This window comes from Myotis davidii, unplaced genomic scaffold (assembly GCF_000327345.1).
Source record: "Myotis davidii unplaced genomic scaffold, ASM32734v1 scaffold100, whole genome shotgun sequence".
Lineage (NCBI taxonomy): Eukaryota > Metazoa > Chordata > Mammalia > Chiroptera > Vespertilionidae > Myotis > Myotis davidii.
In genome coordinates this window covers 365,191-377,212 of record NW_006292691.1, presented here as the reverse complement: position 1 = coordinate 377,212, position 12,022 = coordinate 365,191, and the positions used below count along the sequence as shown (strand labels likewise).

At 44.1% G+C, this 12,022-nt stretch overlaps 1 protein-coding gene across 2 annotated transcripts in view; it reads left to right on the top strand.

The window, feature by feature from the left end:
* Positions 1–301: 301 nt before the first annotated feature.
* AXIN1 (axin 1) overlaps positions 302–12,022 on the top strand; it is a 73,337-nt gene continuing 61,616 nt past the window's right edge. For both annotated transcript variants that reach the window (XM_015565576.1, XM_015565575.1), the window contains exon 1: positions 302–1,256. In XM_015565576.1, coding sequence (XP_015421062.1) covers positions 367–1,256 — 890 coding nt within the window. In that variant the 5' untranslated portion in view covers positions 302–366. The remainder of the gene's footprint in view (positions 1,257–12,022) is intronic.

The window sequence follows — 12,022 nt, the reverse complement described above, 5'->3', positions numbered from 1 at the left end:
TGTAGCCAGGATGGGAGGTCCCTAGGCTACTGGTCTCTGTGATGTTTTCACAGACGACACTTGAAGGGTGTGGTGCTCTCTATTTCTTAGCACAGAGGCATTCTTGTTGTTGTAAAAGTTTCCAGAAATTGTTTTAATAAGCAAAACCTTATGATGAAAGGTTGCAAATTTAAGTGGAATTTCTGGCTTTGTGTTCGAGTGGGAGGGCATCATTGCAAGTCTTGTCTTGAGAAAACCTCTGTGGTCATGTTTCCGTGGACCCACCTTTCCTAATCTTTGTCCTCTTAATGGTTTCAACAGGACAGATTGATTCACTTTGGAGCTATAAGTACTGATGTATTAGGGTGCAGCGCTCATTGTTCATTGATGCAGAGTCTCAAAATGAATATTCAAGAGCAGGGTTTCCCCTTGGACCTCGCAAGTTTCACCGAAGATGCCCCCAGACCTCCAGTGCCTGGTGAGGAGGGTGAACTGGTGTCCACAGACCCCAGGCCCGTCAGCCACAGCTTCTGCTCCGGGAAAGGTGTTGGTATTAAAGGCGAAACTTCAACAGCCACTCCGAGGCGCTCAGATCTGGACCTGGGGTATGAGCCTGAGGGCAGTGCTTCACCCACCCCACCGTACTTGAAGTGGGCCGAGTCATTGCACTCCTTACTAGACGATCAAGATGGGATAAACCTGTTTAGGACTTTCCTGAAGCAGGAGGACTGTGCTGACCTGCTGGACTTCTGGTTTGTCTGCACCGGCTTCAGGAAACTGGAGCCCTGCGACTCGAATGAGGAAAAGAGACTGAAGCTGGCCAAAGCTATCTACCGAAAGTACATCCTTGATAACAATGGCATCGTATCCAGGCAAACTAAGCCAGCCACCAAGAGTTTCATAAAGGACTGCATTATGAAGCAGCTGATTGATCCTGCTATGTTTGACCAGGCCCAGACTGAAATCCAATCTACCATGGAGGAGAATACTTACCCCTCCTTCCTCAAGTCTGATATTTATTTGGAATACACAAGGACAGGTTCAGAGAGCCCAAAGCTCTGTAGTGACCAGAGCTCTGGGTCAGGGACAGGGAAGGGCATATCTGGATATCTGCCCACTCTGAATGAAGACGAGGAATGGAAATGTGACCAAGATATAGATGAAGATGATGGCAGAGACCCTGCTCCCGCCGGTAGGGTGACACAGAAGCTGCTCCAGGAAACAGCTGCCCCTCGGGCCTCCTCAAGTAGACGGTACAGCGAAGGCAGAGAATTCAGGTGAGTCAAACACAAGCTCACCTCCGAGAGCTGGAGAACTGGCAAGGAAAGGTGCTGGTAAGGAATGGTCTTGTCTTTCAACCCCAAGTGGGTATACTCCTGCTGCCATAGGTGAGTTGTGGTTTTAGTTCTTAGTCATGATATCTTCACATTTGTCATTAGATGTTTTTAATATTTTTATTTTGAGGATACTTTAATTGAGAACTGACTAGCCCTGGCCTGTGTTGTCCAGTGGTTAGAGAGTTGACCCACTCACCAAAGGGTCACAGATTCAATTCCCGGTCAAGGGCATTTGCATACCTGTGTTGCAGGTTCAGGGTGCATATGGGAGGCAACCAATTGATGTGTATCGCATTGATCTCTCTCTCTCTGTCTCTGCGCCCCCCCCCCCCCCCCCCAATTCTTCTAAAAATCAACTGAAAATATATCCTCGGGTGAGGATTAGCAACAACAGCAAAAATGACAGATTAAAATATGATGGGGGAAAAAAAGAAAAAAAAAGGGGACAGACTAAATATATGGCTTTGTAAGTCATTCGGAACATTGGAATTCTTAGAAGTCATGACATTTACACCTTACCTGTTAGCAATTTGTATCCTCTTGCATAAAAGGTGGATTTGCCTGGTAGACATAATCCTTCTGGCTTAATAAAGGGAGGTGTGGACATTTAGATGCATCAATACTTAGAGAATTCTGGATCATTGTATTTTATAATGGTCTAAGATTCTTCCTAGGGGTTGGGAAGTGGTGGTGAGGAGGCTGCCAAGCAGCAGGTTGTCTGAGCACTTTGGGAACACTTTTGTGGCTGTGGTTGCATTTCTGGAATTGGACCTTTTCCCCTTGCCAACAAAATGAATTAGTGCTGGTGTGTGTGTGTGTTTGTGTGTGTGTGTGTGTGTGTGTGTGTGTGTGTGTGTGTGTGATCAGTGCCCAGCAGCCTGGGGGCATTCTTTGCATGCAGGCTACATATGTAACTTTGGAGGTATGAAGTGGTGCTATCAAGAAGTTGTTACAACTTAGAAAACCTGTTTCTTCATTTTCTTGGTAATCCCTTTTGTGGTTACTGGAGGTATATTTGGCCATGGTTGGAGCCTGTTTGCTGATGTTAGCAAATATTAGCAGGGTTCTTTTGTTTTCCACTCATTTCCCTATAGCTGGCGGAGAGACTACTGCAGGTGAAATTTTGAAAGCCTGGAATTCATGTGACCCTGCTGATTTCATCAGGAGTCTGAAAATACATCCCCAGGTGCTGGGATTCTGTCATAGAGTTTTTAAAAACCTGGATCATTTATTCAGACTTACTGTGGCAGAGAAATTGGCTACTTGGTAATAAACACAGGATCAAACATTTTTGAGGTTTAACCATCCTTCAAGTGATGTGATTCAGGATATACTCTTTTTTGTTGTTGTTGTTTCTCCTCACTTGAGGATATTTTTCCATTGATTTTTAGGGAGAGTAGAAGAGAGGGGGAAAGAGAGAGAGAAGAAAATTGATGTGAGAGAAACACATTGATTGGTTGCCTCCTGCATGAGCCCCGACCAGGGCCCAGGCCAGGGAGGAGCCTGCAATCAAGGTATGTGCCCTTGAGCAGAATTGAACCCAGGACCCTTTGGTTCACAGGCTCATGCTCTATCCACTGAGCCAAACTGGCTAGGGCAGGATATACTCTTTGAGGTAATTTTTGTGTGCCTTTTTGCTCACTCTCTTTAGCTAAACACTACTGATTTAGCAAGGTTTTTATTTTGTATTTATTTGAAATTTTTATAAGAGTTTATTTGAGCCAAAACTGATGACATATACCAGGGAACAAAGATCTGAAATGCTCCCGATTTAGCAAGCTTTTTAGACTAGAGTATGTCATAAAATTATCCTGTTAAGTAAGGCTAATAACTGACAAAGTTTTAAAAACTTCACCTAAAAGTTTTCATATTTGATTAGAACAATTTTAAGATGGGATTAAATTTGAGGCCTGGGATTCAGGGGGAAAAATGGAGCTTAATTCTGATTTCTAACAAAGTACTTCTGAGGGCTACTCCTCTAACCAGCCCCAGTCTGCACACTTTTCAGTTCTTAAACAGCAACTTTGCTTTTTCTTTGGTTCTATTTGTAATAACTAATCCTTGCTATCAAATTAATAGGATGTGTTGGCTTTGCCTGTCTGATAGCATTCAGTTATAAAGACTGTGGCACATTTTGGTTTTAACATGCCTGTCCTGGAGCTGCTGGTGGTAGAGGGAGCCTGGAGTTCAGGAGTCCTATCTACAACGGAATATTTTCCCATTTGAAGTTGCCTATGGTACTTTTATTGGTGGAGAATCTCCGATGTTGGTTCATCATTCATGAGTACTGACAGGATAGAGTTCAGCATGTCTCACTGTTCTGTGGGATGTGCAGTTAGGGTGCACTAAGTTGGAATTCACAGAAAATCCAGTCCACCCTGGCTTAAACAGTGAAGGGGATTGGCTGACTCAGATAAATGAAAAATCTAGAGGCAAGGCCAACTTCAGGTATGGTTTGATCTGTATTCCAGCCATTTTTCTTTTTAGGACTTCATTTTTTTTAGCGTAGTTTTAGGTTACCAGCAAAATTGAGACAAAGATACGAAGGGTTTCCATATACCCTTGGCCTCACACATGCACAGCTTTTCCCATTGTCAACAGCTCCCACCAGAGGTACATTAATTGCAACTAATGAACCTATATGGACACATCATAATCATCCACAGTCCATAGTGTTCATTAGAGGTCAGTCTTGGTGGTGTACATGCTATGGATTTGGACAAATGTATAATGACATGTATCTACCATTATGATATCATACAGAGTATATTCACTGCCCTAAAAATCCTCTGTGCTCTGCCTATTTTCCTCCCTCCTAACTCCTGGCAACCACTGATCTTTTTATTGTCTCTTCCAGAATGTTATATAGTTGGAATCATACAGTATATAGCCTTTTCAGACTAGCTTTTTTCACTTAATAATGTGCATTTTAGTTTTCTCCATGTCTTTTCATGACTTAGTAGCTCATTTCTTTTTAGTAGTGAATAATAGTATTCCATCGTGTGGGTGTATCACAGCTTATTTATCCATTCGCCTACTGAAGGACTTTTTGGTTGCTTCCAAGTTTTGGCAGTAGAATCATGCTGCTATAAACATTCTTGTGAAGGTTTTTGTATGGACATAGTTTTCACCTCCTTTGGGTACATACCCAAAAGGAGCACAATTGCTGGATTGCATGGTGGAACAGGTTTAGATTTATAAGACACTACCCCATTTCTTTCTTTTTTTATTTTTATTTTATTTTATTTTTTTAGTTAGTATTCATTTTATTTATTTATCCTCACCCGAGGATATTTTTCCATTGATTTTTAGAGACAGTGGAAGAAAGAGGGAAAGACAGAAATATCGATGTGAGAGAAACACATCGATTGTTGCCTCTTACACGAGCCCCTTACTAGGGCCTGGGCCAGGGAGGAGCCTGCAACCGAGATACTTGCCTTGCCCCATCGAACCCGGGAGTCTTTGGTCCCCAGGCCAACACTCTATCCACTGAGCCAAACTGGCTAGGGCTTTCTTTTTCTTTATTTTTTAAATATTGTTATTGATTTCAGAGAAAAGGGAGGGAAAGTGAGATAGAAACATCAATGATGAGAAAGAATCATTGATCGGCTGCCTCCTGCAGGCCCCACACTGTGGATCCAGCCCACAACCCAGGCATATGCCTTGACCGGGAAATGAACTGTGACCTCCTGGTTCATAGGTCGATGCTCAACCACTGAGCCATGCCAGCCAGGCTTTCTTTTTTTAATCCTCACCTGAGGACACACTTAGAGTAAAGCGGGGAGAGAGAGAATCATTGATGTGAGAGATAAAGATCTATCGGTTGGCCTAGCCAGTTTTGCTCAGTGGGTAGAGCGTTGGCCTGCGGACTAAAGTGTCCTGGGTTTGATTCCCGTCAAAGGCACATGCTCAGGTGTGGGCTTGATCCCCAGTAGGGTGCGTGCAGGAGGCAGCCAATCAATGATTCTCTCTCATCATTGATGTTTCCATCTCTTTCTCCCTCGCCTTTCTCTTGAAATCAATAAAAAATGTATTTTTATAAAAAGATCTACTGGTTGCCTTCTGTATGATCAAACCTGAAACCCAGGTATTGAACTGGCAAATTGGCAACCCTTCGGTTCAACCAACTGAGCCACTTCAGCTGGGTTCTGCCCGTTTTCTTTTTTAAAATATTTTTTATTGATTTTTAGAGAGAGATGAAGAGAGAGGGATGGAGAGATAGAAACATCAATGAAAGAGAAGCATCATCGATCGGTTGTCTGCAACCTGGGCATGTACCCTGACTGGGAATCAAACCGGTGACCTCTTGGTTCATTGAGTCATACCAGCTGGGGTTTCTTTTTTTATTTTTTATTTTTTTTATTTTTTAAAATTTATTTCATAGAGAGGAAGGGAGAGGGAGAGAGAGAGATGGAAACATCAATGATGAGAATCATAAATTGGCTGCCTTCTGCACACCCCCTACTGGGGTTTCTTTTTTGCCTCTGCTTTCTTGTGGCCAGCTCTGCTTTCAGGTTGGCTACTTTGTGTTGGAGGTAGCTGCCCAATGGGCTCCCTTCTATAATAAAAGGGTAATATGCTAATTAGACCCAAAGTCCTTCTGGACAAAGCCGCAGTGGGCGGGGGCCGGGGCTAAGCCCCTTGCCTGAATTTCGTGCATTGGGTTTCTAGTGTTTTATAAACAAATGCTTCCCAAAGTCATTGAAGGAAGTCCTGCAGTTTGCTCTGAGTGACCAAGGTTGCTGTGTGTTGCTGTCTCCTCCCCAGTATAATCATACAAGGGCCTGATACTGTGCTGCTGAGCTTACACAATCAAGTAGGACCGCCCTAGCAGTTAAGTGGGGTGCCCCATCCAGATAGCATGCCTCTCAACAGGGGAGAGTGGTCTTCCAAAGGAAGATGGGTTTTACAGGGAAGGGGGAAAGGTAGGGTGTGCTGAATAGGCAACTTGTGAGGGCCCACGACAAAGAAGAGGAGGAACAGCAGTCCTGTTGGTAGGAAGTGCATTTCCCATTGAGGGCAGGTGCCTGTCTAAGTGTTGATTCTGCATGGAGGAGTATGTCATGTCCAGATGGCCATATCTAGGATAGGATGACTTCGAGGGACTCCTGAACCTAGAATTCACCGAAAGGCCGCTCCAATTGTACTGGCTGGTGGTGTTCTGTCTCCCTGTACCAGACATATGTGCTTTCCGGTTCCTGATAGGAGGCCAAGCGTGGTTCCTCATTTGGCTTTATGTATGCGCACATGTTGTTTCTTATATAGGTGACTTAAGAAAGGTTAAATGAGTCTTTTACTTAGGTCTCTGTCAAAATTGAGAAAACAGTGATGTTCCTGACCCTATTCTGCATGTATCTTTTTTTTTTTTTTAAATCTATTTTATTGATTTTTTACAGAGAGGAAGGGAAAGGGATAGAGAGTTAGAAACATCAATCAGCTGCCTCCTGCACATCTCCCACTGGGGATGTGCCCGCAACCCAGGCACATGCCCTTGACCGGAATCGAACCTGGGACCTCTCAGTCCGCAGGCCGACGCTCTATCCACTGAGCCAAACCGGTTTCGGCTTCTGCATGTATCTTACTCACCTGGGATCATTTGAGCCTATGGGCCGAGGAATCACAAATTCACTCCTTGTTTTCCTGTTCTGTGTGGAAGATTTTGACAGTTGTTATTGCCCATTATCAGTGGAACTTTGAACCTAATTTTGGTTGGTTCATGCCCACCATTTTAATTGGTGTGATTGGCAAAGGGTCCTCTAATGACGTAGGTGTTTTAGCTAGATACTATTCACTTGGTCATTAGGGCCCAGGGTCTGTAAGACATTGGCGAGTAGGCTCAAGGTTTACTCCTTCTCAAAGCTTGGCTTGGCCTGCCAGGTGCCTTTAGGGCAGTGGCTCTCAACCTTCCCAATGCCACGACCCTTTAATACAGTTCCTCATGTTGTGGTGACCCCCAACCATAAAATTATTTTCGTTGCTACTTCATAACTAATTTTGCTACTTCCTCAGCCCTTCAACCACCTGCATTTAGTGATTGCCATTGGTTTTGATGTCTAACATCAGCAAATGCTTTCCATTTCTAATTTTTATTGATTAATTGATTTTAGGGAGAGAGGAAGGGAGAAAGAAAGGTTGAATGAGTTTTTTTACTTAGTTAGGTCTCTGTCAATTGATTTGTTGTTCCACTTATTTATGCATTTATTGGTTGATTCCTGTATGTGCCCTGACTGGGGATTGAACCTGAAATCCTAGGGTATCAGGACGATGCTCTAACCAACTGAGCTACCTGGCCAGGGCACTTTCCATTTCTACTTACTGCCCTTACCTTTCTCATTGGCTGAGAAGTTTCCTAAGGACAGGGTCTCAGTGGATATGTTCTTGCGTCTTCCTGGTGGGTCAGCCCTGTGAGGCATTCCTAGTCAGGGCTGGTTGTCATGGCTGTGGCCAGAGAGTGGACTACGGATACTGTTCACAGCAGAAGCAAGTTGGCGACTTGTGGGTCCTTTAAAGGGTGGGTAACCAGCTCTTGTTCTCCAAGGTCATCCTCAGAGTTTGACCTGTTTGTTGATTTATTGTCTATATTTCTGGTAATGCCTTAAAGCAGTGGTTCTCAACCTTCTGGCCCTTTAAATACAGTTCCTCATGTTGTGACCCAACCATAAAATTATTTTTGTTGGTACTTCATAACTGTAATGTTGCTACTATTATGAATCGTAATGTAAATATCTGATATGCAGGATGGTCTTAGGTGACCCCTATGAAAGGGTCATTCGACCGCCAAAGGGGTCGCGACCCACAGGTTGAGAACCACTGCCTTAAAGGGTCAAGAGAAGAAATGTAAAAAGAGGAAGCACCCAAAAGGCATACAATATCATATGAAAGGCAGAAAAGTAAGATTGATTTGGGTTTCTTGTTTTTTTAAAAAAATATATTTTATTGATCTTTTACAGAGAGGAAGGGAGAGGGATAGAGAGTTAGGAACATCAACTAGCTGCCTCCTGCACACCTCCTACTGGGGATGTGCCCGCAACCAAGGTACATGCCCTTTGACCGGAATCAAACCTGGGACCTTTCAGTCTGCAGGCCGACGCTCTATCCAATGAGCCAAACCGGTCAGGGCTGATTTGGGTTTCTGATTGGAGTTTGAATGGAGTGGGGTAGAATTTGGGCAGTGGCTCTGCTGAAGGGTGCCTAGCTGCAGAGGGGCTCCACATCAACAGGGTAGGGTGTGTGTCTGCTGTGCTTGAGGTGGTTGGCCACAGGCTATGGGTGTCTTAGGACACACTTGTCTTGTTCATAGTGAGCCTGTTAAATTTGTACTCTAGCACATTCTCTTCACTGACGAAGATAGCTCATTTAATTCTGGCTCTCCCTATAGCCCTTCCCCCCTTTTTTCTACTGCCATGCTTGTAATTACTCTAAGTGTGGGGCACAAAACTTAGGGAGAATGTATGGCCCTGCTGCTCTTCCCTTGTCACCTTCCAGATGTGTGATTTGACTAACTGGATGAATTCTTTTAACTGAACAGATGATCCCAAAGTAGGTGACTGGAGATGTTTTCAGACAAGGCTTACTATGCTGTTCTGGAGTTCTCCAGACGAGTTCAGGAATCTTACTCACCTTGCTGGCTGGATGGGGAGAACATTAAGCTTGGTGGTTTAACTTGACCCCTCACTTGATGACTTTTCCAGTTGGCAGTGTCTTGTAGGGTCAGCATTCTGGTTGTGTACTTTAGGGGAAGTTGCTAAAACTCTCTGTACTTATCTGTAAAGTGGGGAAGAGGAAGTAAGAACCTGCCAAATGAGGTTGCCATAGAGGCTCCGTAAGATAATACCTGAAGGGTGCATAGACCAGCTACCTGCTGCCTGCACACAGCAGGTGCTTATTAAATTTCAGCTTTTGCTGTGGTTCTTTTTCTTCATCATCATCACCTGAATTTAGTGGTCTTCTAGATGTTGCGAAATTAGTATCTAGGTTGGTTTCAAAAATAGGGTAGAGGCCCAGCCTGTGTGGCTCAGTGTTTGAGCATCAACCTTTGAACCAGGAGATCACGGTTCGATACCTGGTCAGGGCACATGCCCAGGTTGTGTACTTGATCCCCACTAGGAGGTGTGCAGGAGGCAGCTGATCAATGATTCTCTCTCATCATTGATGTTTTTATCTCTCCCTCTCCCTTTCTCTCTGAAATAAGTAAAAATATATTCAAAAAATAGGGTAGAGAATAACACATTCAGATTTCAGTAGTCATATTTCCTTAAAATGAGATATGTTAATTCCCCACCCCAACCTGTTCCTCTTGTAATCATTCTTCCTTGCAGGAGTGACACCAACATCTAACAAGTCTACCCAAATCACCTGATTGCTGCTTTACTGACCCTCATTCAGTGCAAGAGCGCATCCTGATTTCCCCTCCAATGTGTGTTGAATTTCTCTGCTTCTCACTGTGCATACTAGCTCCCACCATCTCCTGGACCTACCACCTTTTGTCTGGTTCTCTGCCTCGGTCTCTTCTCCCCACACCATCAAAAGGATCTTTTCTAAATGCAAGTCTGGCCCAGGCCAGTGTTGCTTAGTTGGTTGAGCGTTGTCCCATGAACTGAGAGGTCAACGGTTCGCTACTGGATTGTGGGCTTGATCCCCCAGTAGGGGGCTTGGAGGAGGTGGCCAATTGATGTTTCTCACATTAATGTCTCTCCCTTCCTCTCTCTCTTAAAAAAAATTGATGAAAATAAATAAATAAAATAAATGCAAGTCTGATCACACTGTCCCTTTGTTCAGCCCTGTTGGAACTTCTTACCGCACCTGGAGTCAACCTCAGGCTCCCCATGCTACAAATATGCCCATGATGGATTCTGTCATAGCAGCACCAACATGCTGTGTGCATTTTACTAGTATATACCTGTCAGAGGAGTAGGACTGGCCATTACAATTTTTTTTAAGCAAAGTTTTAAAACTAGCTACAGGAGAGTCTAAAAATACTTTTTTCTTTGCTTTAGTCATATAAAACTCTATGGTCTTTGGCAGGTTTCAACAAAGTCCAGGAAAGTTCTGTAGTTAACCATCAGACTGAAAAATTCTGGAATAGAGGGGCCCCTTTACCTGGGCCTTTGTATTACTGGGTTTATGAAAGGGAAGTGCTTACAGAGAGCAGACAAGCAAATGTTGACTGAGGCCCTTTGCGTGGACCATGCTGCCCCTGGCTATTTCAGGAGAGTGTGGGGTTGGTGTGATTTGGCACAGTGTATTTGGTACAGTGTGCAGGCATGTGGGCATTGCTTGTGTGGTTCTTGGAACTGCCTGGTGACCAGTCCATTGTCATTTTTATATGCCAGTCAGAGTCACAGAGATTTTTTTAAAAAAATACATTTTATTGATTTTTTACAGAGAGGAGCGGAGAGGGATAGAGAGTTAGAAACATCTATCAGCTGCCTCTTGCACGCCCCCTACTGGGGATGTGCCCGCAACCAAGGTACATGCCCTTGACCGGAATCGAACCTTAGACCCTTAAGTCGGCAGGCCGACGCTCTATCCGCTGAGCCAAACCGGTTAGGGCCAGAGTCACAGAGATTTTTAAAAAATATGTTTTTATTGATTTTAGCGATAGTAAGGGAGAGGGAGAGAACTAGAAACATTGATCAGCTGCCTGCTGCTTGCCCCCTACTGGGGATTGAGCCTGCAACCCAGGCATGCGCCCTGACTGCGAATCGAACCAGTGACCTCTTAGTGCTTGGAATGATGTTCAACCACTGAGCCACACCAACTGGGCAGCATCATAGAATATTTGGTTTTAATTCATACACACAGGCTCCATTAATCTTTTCTAGAATCCTGAGTTTATTTACACCAGTTTACCCTGCAGTTATTAGAAATGTGGGATTTGGCTGCGTAGTGGTAGTTTGGTTAGGAAAAGAAGGCTGTCTAATAATTCTTCAATCCGTGATCAGCATGAGGCTGCATACCTGTGTGTGTGTGTGTGTCTAGAAGAAATAAGTGTTGCTTTATTTTCCCCCTTTTTCACATTTCAGTACAAATGCATGGTTTTTTGAGCCATTCAGGGTCCTCTCAGAGCCCATTAATTCCAAAAAGTGTTTGATCTGAGGTAAAAACTCAGTAAATCTCTTCATTCCCTTTCCGGGACCAAGTCTTGCCTTCACACTGTTTCATCGTCTTCAAAGAGGCCACACACAGGCTGAGTTTAAGGGCTTCTGTGCATGAAGAGGTTCAACCTCTCCCCTCCTCATTCCCTCTCACAGTGGATCCCTGTTGGTGGGTGGATTACAGCCTTGGCCACCAGCCTTCTCTGAACTGTTGAAAATTTTTGTAGCAGCTGGACTCAGCTCTTTTGTTTGGACCAAACTCCTCCAGTTTTAGTGGACAGAGGTGAGTTGTGGCTGGATGAGTACCATCCTTAGCCCCCCAGCAGGAAGGGGCTCCTCTGCCCATTTCTGGGCCTTCTATTCACCCATTTTTGTGCACTTATAGTGTTATTTTAAAAATCATTATTATTATTTTTTTTTTATATTACTCCTCTTGTCTTCAGTCTCTAGGGCCAGTGTCTTCATTGAACAAACATTTAAAAATAATCATAAAGGCCCTAGTCGGTTCGGCTCAATGGCTAGAGTGTCAGCCCACAGACTGAATGGTCCTGGATTTGATTCTGGTCAAGGGTACGTACCTTGGTTGCAGGCTTCATTCCCAGTCCCAAA